At 32.3% G+C, this 22,489-nt stretch overlaps 2 protein-coding genes across 3 annotated transcripts in view; both read right to left on the bottom strand.

Moving 5' to 3' along the window:
* Nucleotides 1-22,367, bottom strand: part of LOC143083248 (GPI alpha-1,2-mannosyltransferase 3-like) — a 38,548-nt gene extending 16,181 nt beyond the window's left edge. Inside the window, exons 1-4 of one of the 2 annotated variants that reach the window (XM_076259518.1) lie at nt 22,309-22,367; nt 19,788-20,166; nt 19,218-19,335; nt 17,977-18,203 (exon numbers count right to left, since the gene is read on the bottom strand). In XM_076259518.1, the coding sequence (XP_076115633.1) occupies nt 17,977-18,203; nt 19,218-19,335; nt 19,788-20,119 (677 nt within the window). In that variant the 5' untranslated portion in view covers nt 20,120-20,166; nt 22,309-22,367. Of the gene's footprint in view, nt 1-17,976; nt 18,204-19,217; nt 19,336-19,787; nt 20,167-22,273 lie in introns of both variants that reach the window. The other variant, XM_076259510.1, reaches the window with a different exon arrangement.
* Nucleotides 1,629-11,203, bottom strand: LOC143083258 (uncharacterized). Its single transcript, XM_076259528.1, has 3 exons — nt 10,545-11,203; nt 9,189-9,588; nt 1,629-2,497 (listed from the first exon to the last, which is right to left on the bottom strand). Exons 1-3 carry the CDS (start codon nt 10,648-10,650, stop codon nt 2,449-2,451), a joined length of 555 nt encoding a protein of 184 aa, XP_076115643.1. The 5' UTR covers nt 10,651-11,203; the 3' UTR covers nt 1,629-2,448.
* Nucleotides 22,368-22,489: the final 122 nt, after the last annotated feature.

Genomic DNA, 22,489 nt, shown 5'->3' with positions numbered 1-22,489 from the left:
CCTTACTTATAAATAAGACAGTTACAGTAACTTAAATCAATACAACTGTAAAGAAAGTGAATTTATATTAAAGGCTTTTATCAAAAATAGGGAACATGTCCATGGGACTCAAATGATGCCCTCGCTAGCATTAACGTTATAAACTCATGAACTGTAAATGTGACACTACCAAATTTTTTACTTGATCTGAATTATGGGTTAATAAACATTGTGTATTCATTCTAATTATACAGTATTGTGCAATAGAATTGTATGATCTTGACATTTGTTTTGTGTCAGAAACCAATATGTTATGTCAACAATTTGATCACAATCCAAATTCAGAGCTGTATCAAGCTTGAATGTTGTGTCTATACTTGTCCAAACTGTTCAGGGTTCGACTTCTGCGGTCGTATAAAGATGTGCCCTGCAGAGCATCTGGTTTCATTTGTAACAAAGCCCAACCCTAGAGCAGTAAAAATAAATCCACAAATTCAAACTTGATCAGTGTTTGTGGTAACGAGAATTGTGTATAAGTTTCATAACATTTGGTTAAGACAAACTATACTTCGAGAACAGAAACTTAAATTTCCAGCAACTTTTCTTTTTGTAAAGTAGCATTTAACACTAGAATGGTACAAGTTACGCAACAAAAATTCAAACTTGACTTGTGAATTGTGGTTATAAGCATTGCGTATCAGTTTCATACAATTTGGTTCAGGCAAACTAAAGTAAGAGAACAGAAACGAATTTTGGGATATATACGGAGGTACTTATAAGTAAGGGAAGAATGTACATACATTTGTACTTACAGAAGAACAAGGATAAAACTCAATACGGTGGGAGCATAACAACAGCAGTATGACCACATGAATAAAGGGTTTATATACGCTAGATTCATAAATTTTTTGTTGTAAGCCATTCGTTTGATATATTATGGTAATCATTGCCTCTGTGTTTGGATGACAAAGCAATTGAATTTCTATTTAAATAGGGCATGCTATGCACATGTTTGTCTGTAATCTATATAAATTTTGAGGTGAAATGCAGCCATTTAAGCCAAAGGGTAGGATACATGTCAACTCGTACTTTCGGCAACTCGTACTCAGCCAACTCGTACTTTCGGCAACTCGTACTTCTACCAACTCGTACTTCTACTAAGTCGTACCCAATATTTTTTTAGCATTATAATATAAGTTTTCTACGTTTATATCAGTAGATATGGATATTTTAACTCCCTGAAGTATCCCAGTGCACCCTGAGGTAGATCCATAGAATATGAAAAGGATATTTTTTACTGAACATTGCGTTGACCATCTGACCATGTCTTAGTTTTTTCGTGTTAGTAGAAAATATTTTTAACATTATAATGCTTCATATTTACCTACTGATTTATCTACTGATAGGATTTGTATCTGAAAAAAAATCCTCAAGTGTCAAGGTGTGCTCGTATTTGAAGAGATTTTTTACTGAATATTGCGATAAACACGTTGTTTGTTGATGTGTTAACACTTTGTTTTTTGTTCTTTTTTTTTATATAAGTATGGCAGTCAGTTCGTTTTCCGTTTGAATTGTTTTACTGGTCATTATAGCTGACTATGAGGTATGGGTGGGTTTTGCTCATGGTTGAAGGTACGATTACCTATAGTTGTTCATTTCTGTGTCATTTTGGTCTCTAGTGAAGAGTTGTCTCATAAGCAATCAGACGAGATCTTCTTTTTATATGTCTTATTTCGTATATTTTATGTATATAATGAATGCATTTCTAATAGTTTTGAAACCATAAAGCACATGCATGTATAAAGCAAATTGCAAAAGATTTATATATTTTTTTATTAGATACTATAATCAATAACAGATAAGAATAACAATACATTAAATAATTTGATTTATCTGAATCAAATTCATTTCATATAACTGTTCATCTCAAAAAGTTTACATGTTCAATAAATGTTCAATACTGTTCAATCACATAATTAACCACTGAGCGGTTTTCATTCAGACAACGAAATGTCTTTTAATCCGCAGACGGACCGTTCAACAAACCACACATTCGGACAAGTTGATTTGCGGTTAAATCCCCGTCTCTATACTGGTCCCACAACTGGAAATACTTGGCTTGTAGAAACTTGGAAGTAGATCGCTGTTGACGTGTCAACTTACACTCTGAAACCATCTTCAGCTGATTGGGTAAAAGTTCGGCTTCTTCTTTCAGTTTTGGAAGCAGTAAGTAGAAGGGCTTCTTTTCTTCTGATGATTTCTTGTTGATGCGGCGATGCCACCCCTCTACATCGTTGTTTGTACGTGTCGGCTGGCTGAAGACTGTCCAAGATTCCACGGGCCAAACGGTACTCTTGATCCACGTGTCTTCTACATACGTAACAAGACGCTGAAGTGGGTCGGTCTGAAGGTCTTTCAGGCGCCTGAAAGCTGGTCTGATGTGGTCTGCTGGCAGGAAAGGCAACGCCATCAGCTTGCGGACATACTTAAAAATACAGTCTTGCTGACGGTAGGCTGGCTGGAAAAAAAAATAGACATATAAAATATGTACATAAACTGATGAACATGTTTGTATTATCATTTTACGTTATAATCAGTCTATATAAGTATGAACTATAATTTAAAATGTCTTTCTTTCATCCATTAATTTATATTTTACTTAATTATAAGGCCAACCTTAAAAATATGTTTGTTTGCAGTTTTCCGACTGTACCTTCAGACTGAAGGGTCGGGAGGTAGGAAAAATATTTTATTTTATCAGCCAAAATACAGTTTAAAAAAGCAGTTACACTAAACCAAGTTTCTTGTGAAGAAAAAAAACCATTTTAAAACAACAAACACTGGACATGCTGAAAACCAACATCAAATGAACAGGCATTTTCAGATAAAAAACTTTTTAACCAAAACTGAAACTTTAACATAGTGTCATTATCCAATTTATGACATAAAATATGGTATAATTATTAAATACTGGAACACTTATAAACAAGGAATGTCATTATGACTAGAACTGTTTTAAAGAAATATATTCAGACATGTATGCTTCTTGACTAGAATGTTTTCATGAGTAGAGTATTTTCATCAGAAAAATGTAGATATTAAAGATTTATAAGACAATGTATTAAAGAGTGTATTTTTAATAAAAAAAAAAAAAAAATAACCATTGAATCTTTATGATCTTCCTCAATTGAAAAAAAAGTATTAAGACATTCGACTGTGTTCATATTTCTAACAATATTTAATTATATGTGATAAGGTTATATTTTTGCCAGGCTTTAATGAAAACCAAAGAAATCTAAAGTTTGGGGTGAAATCCATAGCACCCCATTAAAAGTAAATGATCTGTACTGAAATGTTTTTAATGCATAAAAAAAATTGGCAGCATAGCTCCTAAGGACATGTTTTAATTGAATTCACACAGGCCACACAGTTTGGGTATATTTAATATTGTAAGAAAGAGAATAATTGCAATGAGTGGGCCAGCCCCCCTTATCCTAAAGGAGCATACTCATTGCAATCGAAGATAGATTTAATATAGAGAGAGTATATTTATTTTTCAAGCTAACCATTCATTTTCTCTACATCTTTGTGTAGTTAGGGTTGCTTCTTATTGATTTGGCATGATCTATATCCATTAACATTTCAAATGAGCCCTTCCTCCGTACAGGCGTGTTTACAGATATCCATGAAGATTTAAGTCACGGAGGAGTGGTTTCATCTTTGTCGTCTTCACAACGATTTGTAGAAAATATGCCATACTTCAAGCTGCTGTCGAATTATTTAACCACTGAAATTGGTTCCATAAAGTCAGGCTCCACAGATTCTGTACCCGATTTGTTTGAGACAGAATGGTTATCGTGTCAGTTATGAATATCCGCTGCATCATCATCAATGATATCATCACACATCATTACATGTGCCTGAATCTGTATAAACAGTTTACTAATAAACTTTTTTGTTTGTTATTTGTCTTAAAATTGACACGAGACGATAGCGTAAAGTACTCCTCCGTGACTTCATGGATACCTGTAAACAATTTCCATGTGCTTTATCATTAAATGGTCACATGAACGCTTGACGGGAAGCTAAGAAAAACCGAACTTGAAATGCGTAATTGACCCAGACTTTAAATCATTTCCGTAAAGGACCCAAAGTTCCGGATCGCGTCAATAGAAGTAATAAAAAAAATTTCTTCAAATTTAAAGCAATAAAATTTTCACAGTCGGGAGGATTTTCAAGGGTCGGTCGGTAAACTGCAAACAAACAATATTTTAATTTAAGCCTAACCTATCGTAGTTCATTATTTCGAATCTTATACCGGGACTATTATACTTGTGGATATTTTTTAATGCAGCATTAGTTATAATCATTGATTAATAGTTGTAGCTCGGTGCCCGTTATGACATTCTTGTGACTCTGCTTGTTTATCGATATTTTATTTATATATATAAGGAAATGATCTTATAAGTTCAATATAATAATATGTACCTGCAAACCAAGAAACTGGACATGTCTAAACACAGCCTGTGTGAAGTGGAAAAGACAACCGTTGATCATCATGCCTGGAAACACCTCCTTCAGGGCCTGCCACACACCACTCTCAAAGTCAGCTACGAACCCACGGACTGCACTCTGTGGTAGAAGATCTTTCAGAGCTTGGAAGACCTGAAAGTTGAAAAATTTATTTAGTACAATGATCATGATAATACTAATAATTTAATAATAATTATCATAATTATAATATAAAAATAATATAATAATAATTTTCATAGAAATCATATTAAAATAATATTATAATAATTATCATAATTATAATATGAAAATAATATAATAATAATTTTCATAGAAATTATATTAAAATAATATTATAATAATTTTCATAGAAATTATTTTAAAATAATATTATAATAATTTTCATAGTAATAACTTAAAAAATAATATTATAATAATTTTCATAGTAATAACTTAAAAAATAATATGATAATAATTATCCAACTAATATGACCAGTAATGATGATGCTTGATAAATTAATAAAATTATATATTAAAAGGAAAAGAAAAATAATGATTTCACTTACTGGTATGTAATCAATCTTGCATCGTCTGGACATGACAATAAATGCAAGAGGCACACTCTTTGTACAGTTGTTTGCTGTTATGAAGGCGTGGATGGATAGTAGTTGATAGAATGGTGCAGCAACGATCTTGAAGGTACCATCTATAAACCAACGCTGGGCTTTCTCTAAAACTGTCAGCTGGGCAGTAGTTGCGAATAGCAGGTGTCTCTTGGAGTCGACATGGATGTCACGTTGCAGAAAGCCAGGTGGGATAAAGTCAAGATCCAACTAAAAATTAAGAAAATAGTTTTATATATACATTACATTATCAATTCATATTTTTAAACCATATTTCTATTTTAATTAGTATTTAAAAATTGATCTACGGTGTGAGATTTGTCTCATTGGTGATTATAACCTTCTTATGTTTATGTTATTCTAGACTTCATTCGGTACATGTAATTTTAATCAACCGATTGTATTTGCATATAAATACTACATGTGATATTTAGCTAACATACAATTACAGTTTAACTTATTTCATCATTACATTCACATAATCAAGGTATGTATAAAGTATAAATTCTTACCTCAAATTCAAGATCATGTGGTTCATCTGGACGTGGTTTCTGTTTGGTTCTCTGAACAACACGAACAAGATTTGACTGCTTGACTCTGCTACCTGCTGGTTGGGATGGGTCTGAATGTTGGAGGATAGCTGTCTCTACAATAGCACATGCAGACCTGAAGACATCTTGGCGAGCCTGAGATTTCGCCTGAAATATGAAGAAATAATGTAAAAATGATATACACAAGTACTAATTAATGAAAATAATAGAATAGATAAAAAAAAAAAAACGAAAGTTAATTATAATCTGTTTTTAATGAAAAATATATCCATTTTGACACTTGTCTTGCGAACATCAACATATTTTTGGTTGATCTAAGGAATAGCTGTCTCGTCTGAGTCAGAGTGGTGTTTGCTTAACGTCCAGTGGCAAATATTTCATTCATGTTCAGGACAACTGTCTCATTCATAATCCGATTCTATGTATTGTATTAGCATTGTGTATGATGGAAGGAAAGTAAAATAGAAATACCTGAGCTGTAATCTTGACTGCTGTAACAGTACCAGGGTTTGCAGTATGACAGTGGGATTTACGACCAGCAGTAAAGTTGTCACCTTTCTGTAAGACAGTAGCAGAACAACTGGTTGTCTTGTTGCGAACTGAACACCACCAGGTTGTTGAATCACCTTTCTGTTTCTGAAATGAATAATGAAAGCTTTATTAAATATATAAAAATTAGTTATTGTCATTTTCATACATATGTAAAAAATAAAAATCTCATCAACAATTATTTGATGAGTAAAAATAGCATTACAAATATCTGATCATACAGGACAAATATATATATATATATAATATACATGCTTATCTAGTTTGAATTGTTTTACATTGTCTTATCGGGGCATGCTGGCTATGTGAAGGCCGTACGGTTACCTATAGTTGTTAATGTTTATGTCATTTTGGTCTTTTGTGGATAGTTGTCTCATTGGCAATAATACCAAATCAGATAATTATCTACACAATATAGAACGGTCTATATTTACTTATCTATTTTTTAAAAATTATTTTACATAATTTTACAACAGAATATTTACTATAAAACCTACCTTTACTGTGTAAGTATATCCATCTACGTCAACCAGCTTACGCTTTCCTCGCTGAGAAGCACCATCTACAACTGAGTATGTTGGCTGATCAATAGCATCTGTAAGTTGATCTGGTAAGGGGTCATCTTGAATAGAACTGAAATAAACAATATTTATTTACAAATATGCATACTGGCTTATGTACTGGCTTCCGAAGCTGCACAAAAAACCTTACAAATATAGATTTATTTCATCTTCCAGCCATTGTTCAACTACTAAATTGTCTGTTTTACTTACTAGCAAACTTGGTACAATAAAAAACCTGATAATAAATTCTTCAAATAAGGCCTTTGAAAATAGTGGAATTAATTACTTTTGGAGTGTCAAAAACTCGTTGGAAGTACTTGATAAATTGCATGCATATATTGGTGATTTTGAATCTGTTCAAAGTTTTGATTTTTCTACCCTATATACCACTTTGCCTCATATTCTTATTAAGAAAAAATTCACATCCCTAATTAACTGGGCATTTAAAAAGTCGGAATGCGAGTACATATGTTCAAACTCTTTTAGATCATTTTTTAGTAGCAATAAACAAAAGAACTATGTCAATTGGACATGCTTTGATACTATTCATGCACTTGAATTTTTACTTGATAACATTTTTGTTCGCTTTGGAGATTCCGTATATCGTCAAGTTATTGGAATTCCAATGGGGACTAACTGTGCACCACTTATTGCGGACCTGTTTTTGTATTGTTATGAGTTACAATTTATGACTAAAATTAGCAAAGACCCATCAAAACAACATTTGATACAAAAATTTAACAATACTTTTAGATATTTGGATGATATATTGGCTCTAAATAATGACGACTTTAGTATGTATACTAAAGAAATTTATCCTGTAGAACTTACTTTAAATAAAGCTAATGATAACAATGACCACTGCCCTTTCCTCGATCTTGATATCTATATCATAAACGGGAAGCTTAATACAAAAATTTATGATAAAAGAGATGATTTTTCATTTCCTATTGTTAATTATCCATTTTTAGATGGTGACGTTCCCTTGTCACCATCTTATGGTGTTTACATATCTCAACTTGTACGATTCACTCGTGTATGTAACAATGTATTAGATTTTAGCGAGAGAAATTTATGTATTACTGAAAAATTATTACACCAGGGTTTTCGATATCACAAACTGGTCAAAACATTTACTAAATTTTATCACCGGTATAAGGAAATAATTCGTAAATATAACTCAACATGCAGACATCTTATACGTTCAGGTATTTCACATCCAAAATTTTATGGAAATATTCTTTATAAAGCACAAAAATGTCAGTATTCTCCTCAGAAACTAACAAAACCTTTAAATAGACTTATTAAAAGGGGATATAGTTACGATACTGTTGTCAGGTCATTAAAGATTGCATATTTTGGATTTAACATTGATTCACTGATAGGGTCTTTGCATCGGAACTAAACACATTTATTTCTTTAAAAAAAAAAAAAAAAAAAAAAAAAAACAGTTGTTGGCATGACACGGGTTATGTTCTTCTCATATATTTTATGATAGTATGATACTAAACCCCTAACGGGAGGGATTGTACCTGATATTCATATGATGAAGACATAATCTTTCAATCAGTTTAATTGAGGTCTGGAGCTGGCATGTCAGTTAACTGCTAGTAGTCTGTTGTTATTTATGTATTATTGTCATTTTATTTATTTTCTTTTGTTACATCTTTTGACATCAGACTCGGACTTCTCTTGAACTGAATTTTAATGTGCGTATTGTTATTCTTTTACTTTTCTACATTGGCTAGAGGTATAGGGGGAGGGTTGAGATCTCATAAACATGTTTAACCCCGCCGCAATTTTGCGCCTGTCCCAAGTCAGGAGCCTCTGGCCTTTGTTAGTCTTGTATGATTTAAATTTTAGTTTCTTGTGTATAATTCGGAGTTTAGTATGACGTCCATTATCACTGTACTATTATGCATATTTTAGGGGCCAGCTGAAGGACACCTACGGGTGCGGGAATTCTCGCTACATTGAAGACCCATTGGTTGCCTTCGGCTGTTGTTTGCTCTATGGTCGGGTGGTTGTCGCTTTGACATATTCACCATTTCCTTTCTCAATTTTATACTATTTTGCATCAATTCAATCGAAAATCTTCTTCAACATATATAATAACAAGTAACAATTGCAATCCGTTTAAAAACAAAATCTATTTTGTATTTTATACAAGAAAACTAAAACTACTTATTAATATTCATATACTTGCAGTTAAGAATTAAAATACTATGCGGTATTGCTCATTGTTGAAGCCTTACGGTGACTTGTAGTTCAAATGTGTAGAGTTGTCTCATTGGCAATCATACGGGATCCCAATCATACTACATCTTTTTTATAAATATATATCTTATAGCGTAGATTTGTTTTAATGAAACCCAAGCCTTCTGATTGTTAAAATATTTATGAATACTTACGTTTCTGTAATAATATCTGGTTCAGCAAAGGTACGTTGTGTGATGTCGAACGACTGGTCAAGGTTGTTGAGATGAATAGTTGTGTCTTCTTCGTCGGATACGGTGAACGATGAGTTGTTGAGTTGGACGATAGTTGACTGGTCATATACCTCGGACGTGTCGGGTAGGTGGACATCCAAAGTTGACTGGTTTGGAGAATGACTTTCCTCATGGGTGCTAACAGTAGACTGTTCTAGAGAAAAACTGGCCTCATGGACACCATCAGTAGAATAGCGTGTACTTTCAAAGTCTGGTAGCTGAGGGATGCTGGATTCTTCTGCTGGCAAACCACATTCTTTGCAATAGAAGTCTATCTCTTCTTCCTGTTGTACTAGCTGATTATACAACTCTTTAGAAATGCCTGTAAGAAATAAAATGTATTGGTTTAATTTTTTATAAATTTATTTCATAATTTTATTTCATAATTTTATTTCATAATTTTATTTCATAATTCAATTTTACTAACAATTCTATGCTTAATTACTGTGCCATTGAATTGAATAGAAAAAAAGGACTTTGTGGCAAATAAATCAAGATTTTTTATAGAAAATCCACAGCCTTTAAACATAAACCTTAATACACAAATTATTTATTGCAGTTCGCGTGCCGGTGATTAATTGATCATTGATCATTGTTTCACACCTGAAGCATGTCGATTACCAGTTAATCGGCCCTTATTCACACACGAAGCATGCCATTAATTAACCGTTATCAAAACAACTTCACACCTGATCTAATCTTTCTGCATGTACGTTTGCACTATATTTTAAAATGTATATTTCATCACAATACTACTATCATTTATATACGTATTGACCTCAATTATTATAAAAGTTAAAATAAAAATTAAGCCAATATTTAGAAGAATTACGAGTGCATATTAAAAAAAACACTAGTATCACTAATATTTACACACACATTGTAAGACATTTTTACAAGGCTTTGTTGCTATTAATAATAGTAATAAGGGTCCTACAAATACAGCTTTTTGAAATATATACTCGTATTGGCCCCAAACATGGACCAAATAACAGGATTAGGGGAAAATATTATTGAGATACACAATTTATATATCGAAAGTCTGCATGGAACATGTGGAATACAACATAATACTTTTTTCTGTTATATATTTGACTACATAAAAGGATATATATATAATCACAATTATACTTCAATTTTAAAAAGATAAAAGATATGATAACATTTAGGAAAGGGCCCTTGTTTATTTGCAAATACACAGCACAATTACGATGGTTAAAGAATGTTTAAGGTAGTGGGCTTAATTTCTACAAACAAGTAAAACATAAATCAACTTACCAGTTTCACATAGACGATGCTGCCAGTTGTCACATGTGTCACATTGAAGAGCATCTTGTCGAATCGTAACAGTCTTCTTGCATACATTACAACGTGGACGAACCATGATTGCAATTGAAGATGATCATACATTTCACCATAGTTTATATATTTTTTCTCTAAGCTTGGTTTTTACAACGTTTAAGCCATGCATTTTCTTTTCGGTGAGGATGGTGATTGTTTAAGTATAACTCAACGGCCTTTGATGTTCATAGTGCCGCACTTATACCGATTTTTTGTTTTCATTTACTTCTCTCTGTTTATTTTACTTTTAACAAATCCATTCTATTTTTGTAGGTATGTTATCCACTAATGACCACTGATTAGCATATTGTGTACTCATAATTATTTTAATGTGCATATCAAATAAATTGCCGTGCAAACAATTTCAAACAATCAATTCTAAGGAATACTAATGATTATAACGATTAGCATTTTATAAGCTTATTTAAAACAATTATGATTGAATTTTATTAACAATGAAAGTTGTTTTTTTATTTGTATTTTGCTATATAATGATATACGAAAGAAAGTTACAATAACTATGCATATAAACTTGATAAATAATATCAAATAAAACATGGTTACGAGTTGGTAAAAATAGGTTACGAGTTGGTTGAGTACGACTTGCCGAAAGTACGAGTTGTCGTGTACCCAAAGGGTACACATCATCATAATTTCATGAACCTTAATCATTTCTACAGCACTTGTCTTCATACCCTGAGCTATGTTATTCAAGAAGTAGATGCTGACCTGGTTGCTTTCAATATGGATGCTATATGATACGAATTTGAAATAATACACCAGAGCCAGAGGTGGTATGACGTAAATTATTGGAACTTGAAGAAAACTGAAGAAGAATTGACGTTGGTCAATCTGTATCTGTATCTGTATCGTTACGTCGAAGGTACCAATATATACTGGCTTTTACTCGACACAATGTTTTTTTCCTGCTGTCAGTTTGATCCACTTGAGCATGCTGAACGAGTGAAGGCCCTTATATCCACATTGGAATGTATTTAAATAACGGAATTAAAAGTTTTCAAATTATTTTTGGCATCAAAACCATTCAATCGATGTTTTATAGACAAAAACAATGCATTTTAAAATTATTCTTTTTTATGAAATCCGGTACCGTATTTACCTATACTCGTCCATTACTAAGACATTAGACATATAATTATCGAGTATTTTATTAAATTTATATTCTATATTGGTATAACAAACCATTATCACTTGTCAATTATCCGACGGCTTGTACCTCATTCCCGATTTTTTCGATACTCTCGGGCTTTTACCACGTTTACGTACGTACATAGTAAACAGGTAAAAGTAGAGCGGAAAATGTTCATTCATGAAATTTTCATGAATGAAACGAGAATGACGCAATCTGGCGTAGATTTCTTGTGATTTTCTCTTCAGCGTATGGCAGATCCGCGAAGTAGTGTTTGAGATACTCATTTTCAAAATGAAGTTAAATTCATCTGAATCGTCGGTGAACATTCAATTCTTTTTTATTAAAGCTGTAATCTTTTCAGTCAAATGAGAAGTTACTCAAAAATTTAAAAGAACCTTCCAAGAATCAGAATTCAAACACTAGTACTAGTACTAAATTATCTCGGATCAGAATAAATGGCGATAATCTGTCACTATAAGTTTGAGGCCGATGGCTATGGAAAGTAGCAATAGCAAGCTATAGCAAACTTTCCAAAAACTGCATGTAATTATATAAATGCTTCCAGTGTTAGCCTAACGATGGCAATTTTTCATAATTTAAACCATTTTTGAACCAAAATATCAAAAGAGTTTTTCCCTGAGGTGATACTCATTTTTGACTTCATGTGAAACACAAAATGCACATCTGATTGTGGCTAGGCCGATGGTAAAGATTTCAAACATCAGTGGGTATAAATAACTGTTTTAATGTCAATATCATATGTTAAAGATAAAATCTCTGAGGATGCCACTATCTATATAAACATGATAAAAGGTGATAGAACGTGCTGTTCTATTGGAATAGGACACATACTCTAACTTGATAATATGTGAAAAGTTGGGGAAAACTATCAGAAATAAAGGATAATGAAGTTCTGTGACTTGTTATATGAATAGCCATGTAGTTTTGTTTTCCCATCCAAAAGTCTTGTTGAAAGTAAACATTACATAAGGAACCTTAGTCTCAGATCTTTACTCACAGCAAAGGGATAATTTCTCTTTTATATGGGAAAAGTCTACCTTCTAAATATATGAAAAGGTATACATTTTTAAAATCTAAATTTTCTGAAAAGAGAGGGGTAATAGAAACTCAGTGCCCTCTTTATCAATTAAGTATGGTAGTGGTTCCAAGAATGAAATAACCTGAAGCCAAGCCACACTTAAAAATAGTTTGGTTTGCCCAAACCCTACCCAAAGGTAAAAACAGTGGGTAGGTAGGTAGGCATTTTCTTTTTTTTTTGGCATAAGGAAATTGATGTGTCAGATGTTATTTTACTCTTCTTGCATATCTGATTGAAAAAAAAATTCACATCAGGACGATAAAAGATTTTGAGTAGGCAGCTATGTTTTGGGTAGGTAGCTATGTTTTGAGTAGGCAGCTATGTTTTGAGTAGGCAGCTATGTTTTGGGTAGGTAGCTATGTTTTGAGTAGGCAGCTATGTTTTGAGTAGGCAGCTATGTTTTGGGTAGGTAGCTATGTTTTGAGTAGGCAGCTATGTTTTGGGTAGGTAGCTATGTTTTGAGTAGGTAGCTATGTTTTGAGTAGGTAGGGTTAGGGCAAACAAACCTATTCTTTTTATAGCCCCAGCAGTTTCATCGTATCAATATTAATTGAAGTACCTAAGAAGTCCAGCAAGTGTTCATAATTCTCTCTGTAAATGAGTTCAAATGAGTAAACATCTGTGTATATTTGGGTATAACTGTTGTAATTATTATCACATGTTCTAATAAACACAAATAAGCTTTTCTGGTTAACAATATTAATTTTGAAATACCTAACAAGTCATGCAAGTGTTTATAATACACTAAGTCAAAGAGTTCAAATAAGTTAACACTTGTGTCTAATTGGTTAAACAGTTAAACCAGTACAAACACATGTACATGATGTACATGACACGCAAATGTACTCTTCTTTAAGTAATCAAAATATAGCTAATGAATATTTTGTCCTCATTCTTATTAAGACTTAGGGACGACATCAAAAGTTCACTGAGGGATAAAAAACGTAATTTACATAGTTTTTTCACTACCCCCCCCCTTCTTAACTTAATTTGGGAAAAATTGATTGACCAATAGGGATATATGTAAAAAGAGATTTTAGATTAACAAAACTTGCAGCCATGTTGACCCCCCCACCCCCAAACTATTTGATATAAGTTTTTTATCCTACATCGATCTTTTGATGTTGTCCCTTATTGGTTACATGTTCCTGATCATGTACAATAACAATTTACACATAGATATAGGAAAATGTGGTGTGAGTGCCAATGAGACAACTCTCTATTTAAATAACAATTTATAAAAGTAAACCATTATAGATCAATGTACTGCCTTCAACATGGAGCCTTGGCTCACACCGAACAAAAAGCTATAAAGGGCCCAAAAATTACTAGTGTAAAACCATTCAAACAGGAAAACCAACTGTCTAATCTATATAAACTAGAGGCTCTAAAGAGCCTGTGTCGCTCACCTTGGTATATGTGAATATTAAACAAAGGACGCACATAGATTCATGACAAAATTGTGTTTTGGTGATGGTGATGTGTTTGTACATCTTACTTTACTGAACATTCTTGCTGCTTACAATTATCTCTATCTATAATGAACTTGGCCAAGTAGTTTCAGTGGAAAATGTTAGTAAAAATTTACAAATTTTATGAAATTTTTTAAAAATTGACTATAAAGGACAATAACTCCTTAGGGGGTCAATTGACCATTTCAGTCATGTTGACTTATTTGTAAATCTTACTTTTCTGAACATTATTGCTGTTTACAGGTTATTTCTATCTATAATAGTATTCAAGATAATAACCAAAAACAGCAAAATTTCCTTAAAATTACCAATTCAGGGGCAGCAACCTAACAACCAGTTATCCAATTCATCTGAAAATTTTAGAGCAGATAGATCTGGACTTGATAAACAATTTCTCCCACTGTCAGATTTGATCTAAATGCTTTGGTTTTTAAGTTATAAGCCCAAAACTGCATTTTACCCCTATGTTCTATTTTTAGCCATGGCGGCCATCTTGGTTGGTTGGCCGGGTCACTGGACACAATTTTTAAACTAGATACCCCAATGATGATTGTGGCCAAGTTTGATTTTATTTGGCCCAGTAGTTTCAGAGGAGAAGATTTTTGTAAAAGATAACTAAGATTTACGAAAAATGGTTAAAAATTGACTATAAAGGACAATAACTCCTAAAGGGGTCAACTGACCATTTTGGACCTGTTGACTTATTTGTAAATCTGACTTTGCTGAACATTTTTTCTATATACAGTTTATCTCTATCTATAATAATATTCAAGATAATAACCAAAAATAGTAAAAATTTCCTTAAAATTACCAATTCAGGGGCAGCAACCTGACAATGGGTTGTCCGATTCATCTGAAAATTTCAGGGCAGTTAGATCTTGACCTGATAAACAATTTATACCATGTCAGATTTGCTCTAAATGCTTTGGTTTTTGAGTTATAAGCCAAAAACTGAATTTTACCCCTATGTTCTATTTTTAGCCATGGCGGCCATGTTTTTTGATGAAATGGGAATTAAAACACAAACTTTATTCTAGATACCCTAGGAATCAATCAGATGAAGTTTGGTTTGAATTGGTTCAGTAGTTTCAGAGGAGAAGATCTTTGAAATAGTTTACGACGACGACGGACGGACGACGACGACGACGGACGGACGACGACGGACGCCAAGTGATGGCAAAAGCTCACATTTCCTTTTAGGAAAGGTGAGCTAAAAAGAGAAACGTGAAACACGTATAAATTACATAAACAAATGACAACTACTGTACATCAGATTATATACATGTATAATGTATATATGATGTGACTATTTCAGTGTAGCATAGATGACTTTTGTAAATAGTATGAGATGTATACAGATATACATAAATATTGTTAGATACATGTACTTATTTAAGTTTTGATCATACAATTTCTCTAATTCTTCGTCAATTTATCCCTTTCTGCACCCATTGTATAAAAAAAGTTAATCAACTTGTGGTTCGTTTGATCTCAGTTCTTCATTGGTTAAAATCTGATTATGACGTCAAATTTTCTTGCTTTCCTCTGAATTTCCGATTGTGACGGCATGAAAAAAGGCGATCATGTCTGATGACGTCACATAGAAAGAACACATCTTTTTGCAGATCATTCGAAAAGAAAGAATACGTTTGCCTACATATTGTATGAAAATCATTAGAGATACAGATTCTACCACCAAATCTCATGTAATACGATATTTATCCACTCTCGACAGTTAAATTTTAAATATTTATAACGCTCCGCAAGCCTCACATTTTAAATTTGAAAATTTAACTGTCTCGAGTGGATAGATATCGTATCACACATGATGCAGTGGTAGAATCTATATTTATATTTCAACTCAAATATTTTTATCATATTATCGATTATCAGATTACTTTACACATTAATTTGGTTTCCAAAACTTCCATTTAATGAGGGTCTGGGAGGGTGGGATCTGTTAATCTGTAAGCATTTAATTTTCATCCCTTTTTTCTCTAATCTTCAAAAAATTAACCCCTTTTTTCTCTAATCTTCAAAAAATTAACCCCTTTTTTCTCTAATCTTCATTTTTTTTGCCCGTTATTCTCTTTTTATTTTTTAATTATAAGGGCACTATTCTTTAATAATTTAACCCCATTCAAACCCTCTTTAATATCTTATTTATAAATCAAAGAACAAATTGATAACTGCATCCATCTGAAACTGATCAATAGTCTAATTTACATTACATATTATTGTTTTACCTGTATTTGTGATTTATCAATTATTTATCAAACTGTATTTCAGTTCTTACAATATTTGCTTCAATATGGATAATTTACTAGCTATGTCAGTCTGTATGATAAACTTTTGAATCTACTGGCACAAAGCTGAATTTTACGAAAATTTTAGATAGATTCTATTGGCATGTAGAGGTGATTTTCACAAGCCTTGCCTGACAGGCCCTGTGATAGAGCAAGTAGACTGCTTTGTTCATGTTATCTACTGTGTTTTTTATAAGATGATAACACTGTAACTTTGAGATGCAGAAAAGTGTCTCTAGTTAAAAGTACAAGAGATATTAGGTGTTCTGCAAGGAATGGTAACATATAAATTTTCCACATCAGTCCTATTGCAATGAGTTCAGCATGTCAAAGCAGGAAAGAAAGGGCCAAAAATTGTCTACTCATCAATCCTTACCATCAGGGTTCCTAAAATGCCTTGCTCTCATAAAACTTTTGAGCACAATTATTGTTCTCAGACTCAAAAATCAACCAATCAAAATACTGGATTAGGTCAAGCTTTAAAGCCAGTGGCTCACACTGAACAGCAAACTATAAAGGGCCCCAAAAATTACTAGTGTAAAACGGTCTTATAATCTATATAAAAATGAGAAATGAGAAACACTCATGAACCCAATCAACAAACAACAAGTACTGAACTCAGGTTCCTGACATAGGACAGGTTCAAACAAATGCAGTGGGTTTTAATGTTTTAATAGGTACCACTACCAAACTTCACCCTTACCAAAAGAATAGTTTAACATCACAACATAGAAAGACACACTATAAAATGTCAATTTAAATGGCTTAGCACAATCAAAAGACATATCAACAAAGGTGAACATACATTGAACAAATAAATTTGATCTATGACACTATCCACTATCGAACTCTTCTTCTCAGGATCCTCAGTTTCAAAATAACAAGTTTTTCATTATGACATAAAACTAGTATATATTGATAGGGGATTAATGAAGGAGCAAAAAAAGCAAAAAAAATATGAAGGTCAATGTGTCTGTTTTCGAGATATTAGCCATTGAATTTTTTTGGGAAAATGTTCTTTCTTTACTTTTCATAGCTTTATCATTGACAAGTTTACCTTCTCAAAAGCTATTAAAACATAACAAGGATTTTATTAGATTTTTACAGATGGTTTTATAATTATACAATTAAAGATTTATAAAATGATTCATTGGTTGTTGGTTGCTTTACGCCACATTATCACAACAAGGCTATATCACGGCAATTTATAAAATAAAATGGGGGTCAATTGGAAAAAATTGTTAAGGCTTTCAAATGGATAAAACCACAGGATTTCAAAAATCTGACAAAAATCCCAAAACATGAAAAACTAACATCCTTAAGTTGTGTAGAAACCTACCTTTTACACTTTGGCCAGGGATAATAATACAGTGCTACAGTAACTAGGACTGTTTCCATGGAGTTTGTTAGGGTCCTGGTAATACAGTAGAACATGAACCAAGAAGTCACCTGACAGAATAGTGACCACTGTGCTGTGGCTCGATCTGTAAGTTTCCATGACAACTTAAATAGGTAAAGGTCACCAAAAGCAGCAAACACTCCTTGAAGAATTCTGGGAAGTTTAATCTATAACAAAAAGTAACATACATGTATATCTTAGTAATATTCAATACATCTTCATGTGTAATATTCTAGTGAGATTAAATCTACCATGTCTACTGTCATGACTGTGTATTCATTTATTTTCGTGGGTACCAATTTTCATGGATTATGGAAAACCTGCCTACAAGCCTACAAAAAATGTGTCATATTTCATTTCATGGTTTACCTGTACCCAGGAAATCCACGAAAATTGGTATCCAACAAAAAATACTGAAGCCACAGCATTGATCACACTTCCCTGTTTCCATTTTCTTATTTGTTTATTAGTTAAACAGGATGAGATGTTTAATTGGATTATACATGTATTTCCATTCATTTTTCATGTTTTTAGGAAACTTTAGGCAAAAAAAAAAAAAAAAGAAAAGAGAAAGAAATTTTATTACAAAACACTGACAAAGGTCAATCTAAACACTTGTCCCAAAAATTGCATTTCCCAGATTAACAACAGTGGTGTCTATATATCTAACAAGTGTTAAAACAGCTCTTTAAAATAAATAAATTCAAATGAGTTCTAACAAATTAACACCTATTACATACATGTATGATACAACTTGAGGATACTGCAATATATTTTATAAAAATACTAGAAAGTACATGTATCCCTGATCAAAATTCTGTCCTGGTTCTATGACAAAAAGATTTTTTTATATGTCCTGCTTTTATGACAAAATAAATATTTTTATATATCCTGCTTCAATGACAGCATTTTTTTTTTTGGTATATCTTGACTTAAATAATTAATCCTGTAGCTTTCAATCAGTTAGAAGATATAAATTATTCTTTAAAAATTATTATTCCAATATTACATGTATTAGGACATTAGGAATATCTTTAAACACAAATATAACAATTCAGTTACAATGGTTACATTAGAAGCTTTTTTGGTGTTTTGTCAGATCTTCAGCATTTCATACAAGTAAATTTTAAACTATGAACATTCCAAAAGAATTTGCCTGAAATAACTCCATATGAACTTACCAACAATAATCTGGAATCTAGTCCAAATATGTATAGGAATTTATATAGAGAAGAAAATACAAAGGGATATAGGTATCCCCTTAATCCATGTTTCCATTCCCAAGTTAAATAACCATACCTTAAAAAAACAGAAAAAAATATTGTATTAATAAATTTGTTTTCATGAGCATATTTTCTCAAAAAGATTTCCTTCAGATAAAATACAATGTAACATTATTCTTTTTTTATGTTTATAAGCCACATACCTTTATACTTATATGTCACTTTACACAAAAAAATCAAAAAAATCATTTATACATAAAAGTCATTTGGTCATGTGTTTTAGATAAAAAATATAAATTTTTTTGTAAAGTTTATATCATTGTCAAATGATTGTATAATATTAATGGTTTTCCTATTATCATGATTATTCTAGTTAATCATGTTAATCCTGGTGTACATTAATTTTAAATCTTTTACATATATCATGTATATATTACAAAATTTACAAAATGCTGAAATCAAACATTTGTCAAATCAATCTGATTATATTTTTTCTAAAATTGCATGCAGTGAATATAAATTGCATACCCAAAAGACATATTATGTGCAACTTCAAGTGACTGCCAATATTCATCAGGAACAAAAGACGTTTGGATGAGCAGAGCATTGGATATTCTGAAGGCCAACAATCCCAAGAATATTGTCTTTTCTGATGACATAATCTTCTTCACTACAGATGGACCAAGAATCTCATCCTCAAACAAATAGCCCTCTTCTTCTTCATCCACCTCATGTTGTTGTTCATCGTCAGATGTGATTGGTGAGCTTGGGCAACTTGTGCGAGCTTTGTTTAAATCATCCTGACTATGTTTTATTTTACGTCTGCGGATAGTTGCAGACCCTTTTCCATCTTTAGTCATCTCTTAAGGGGATCCTGTTTAAAGCACCATCACATATATACTAATGCCTACAAAAGTAAATAGTTAACATGGCTAAGGATTCTTACAACTCATGATGGTCAGCTTTTAACATGAAGAACAAATGAAGAAACAAATTTAATTTTTAACAAATTGGGTAACCATGACAGATTTAATAACTGAACCATAAAAGAATTCGTTAACTTTAGTGTTTATTTTGTAAATAACATGAATAAATTATGAAAATGATATGGATTTTACTACATTTGACATGTTAGATCAATTGGTTTTTATCAACCAGTAGATGGATTCTACTTTTACAAGCAGATTTCTAGAAATTTGACATAGTTCTGTCTGAAATTATTCCCAGCATGCCATTTTAAATATTTAAATGCCAAAACCAAATAACACTGAAGTTTAAGAATTCCTTAATGGTTTCAGTTAATTATTTTGGAAACGATCACCCAATCTGTTAATGTAACTGAATAAAGAGATTTCAAGAACTGGTACAAAGTAAAGAAAGAACCTGTTTATTACTTGTGTAAATGCACATGCTTCTAAATGTTTAAACTCAAGTTCTAAATTGTTGAAAGTTTTGATGAAAAATTACATCAAACATGAAGAAAAAACATTTAAGACAAATGATCTGCAAATTGTGATCATTTGAAAAATATTGAAATTTATAATAAATACAAACATGCCATCTGTGGGGAAAACTTTTTTCATTGATTTTGATCAAATGACAAAACTGCAAAGTCTACTGAGGAAAATAATTCCTGATGTAAATGTTTTAAATCAGCTTTTGCCAAGGTCAAGGGTCATAAACTTGTCAGAAATATGAAGACAGGTAGAATTATTGTACTTTCATACACATTCATACAATAATATTTTGACACTTTTTAAATCTAAGTGGCAAAATTGATTTGAAATTCTTTCGTCATTTTGAAAAAATGTTTTTTAACATAATGACCAAAATGACATGCACTTGCAAAATCATGTCATCCAATGACGCCTTGAAGCTACTTTTTTCTTAGAGGAAGGTGTTTGACTGCACATGTTGATGCATATATGCAATCTAATTAAAAACCAATCTCTCATCACTCTCGATTTCTGATATGTCGCGTGGGAGATCTAACGAAACCCGCTTTGAGGTCACATGTGAGTGAACTAGAAGTTATGAATTTATAATGATATGCAAATGAGTTGCAGGCCATTCATTAGGAGGCGGTACCCGGTACTTTTACCCTCCTATGCTATTGACAAGTACCGCCTAAATGTAGGAATTATTATATAAGATATTCATGGAATAAATTGAAAAGTACCACCTAGAAACGTGGAAGTACCAGTCAACACGAAAGATAATGAAACCCCTGGAGTTGACGACCTATCAATAAGCCAATCAAAAAAGTTTATGAATTCTTTTGACTGACGATTTCTACGTAAATAAAATGAGTTACATCCCTTTACTTCACCATAAACTTTCAAGATTGTGGAAGACTCATTTTCATTGGTCGAAAAAGACACACCTACGAGGTCACTCACATGTGACCTCAAAGCGGGTTTCGTTAGATCTCCCATGCGACATATCAGAAAACCGGAGCGATGAGAGATTGGTTTTTAATTAGATTGATGCATATAATGCTTGAGATTATAGTCAATATAACTAGAAAATGCCATTCTGCCCTAATTTGCTTTAAATCCAGTGTAAACAAAAATACCCCTCTATAGAGGAATAATTTTATCCCTCTTAGAAGGACTCACAGTCCCTCTATATAGGTATAATCACCATACAGGGGGTTTGTTCCCAACCTGATTATATGGACTAGGTCTAGGGAAATTATGAGCTACACTAGTCCAAATAATTATGACGTCGGGTGACTTTTGTAGTAGGAAGCCCTCCCAGAAAAAAAAATTAAAATAGCCTTGCCAGACAACATAATGTATTTTCCAACTAGTGCAACACTTTACCTGACAATTTGCCACACTTAAATATTGAATTGTTCATACCAATAGCTATCTAAGCAAAGAATCTTAGCACTCTCAGTGACTTTGCTTGACAAGGGATTTTAGAGCAGGAGGCTGGGGACCTGTAAATTATGAACAAGATGAAAACTGGTCGATCTGTGATCATACCTCTAAAAAAATTCTTAATCTTACCAGAGACATATATACACCTTGAAATGTTCATATACCTTGACTGGGTAATGATAAACAAGATCTGACAGGAGTCTCCGAGTCTGAGAGATAACCAAAATCGATTGCATTCATTGATATTTTTTAATGATCAACGTTAAAGTTTTTCTTGCAACAACTTATCAAACATCGGACTGAAAGAGCTTTACTGATTACGATTGTCCGGGAAATCGGGAGATA

Source organism: Mytilus galloprovincialis, chromosome 1 (genome assembly GCF_965363235.1).
Source record: "Mytilus galloprovincialis chromosome 1, xbMytGall1.hap1.1, whole genome shotgun sequence".
Classification (NCBI taxonomy): Eukaryota; Metazoa; Mollusca; class Bivalvia; order Mytilida; family Mytilidae; genus Mytilus; species Mytilus galloprovincialis.
This window is presented reverse-complemented; position numbering and strand designations above follow the sequence as displayed.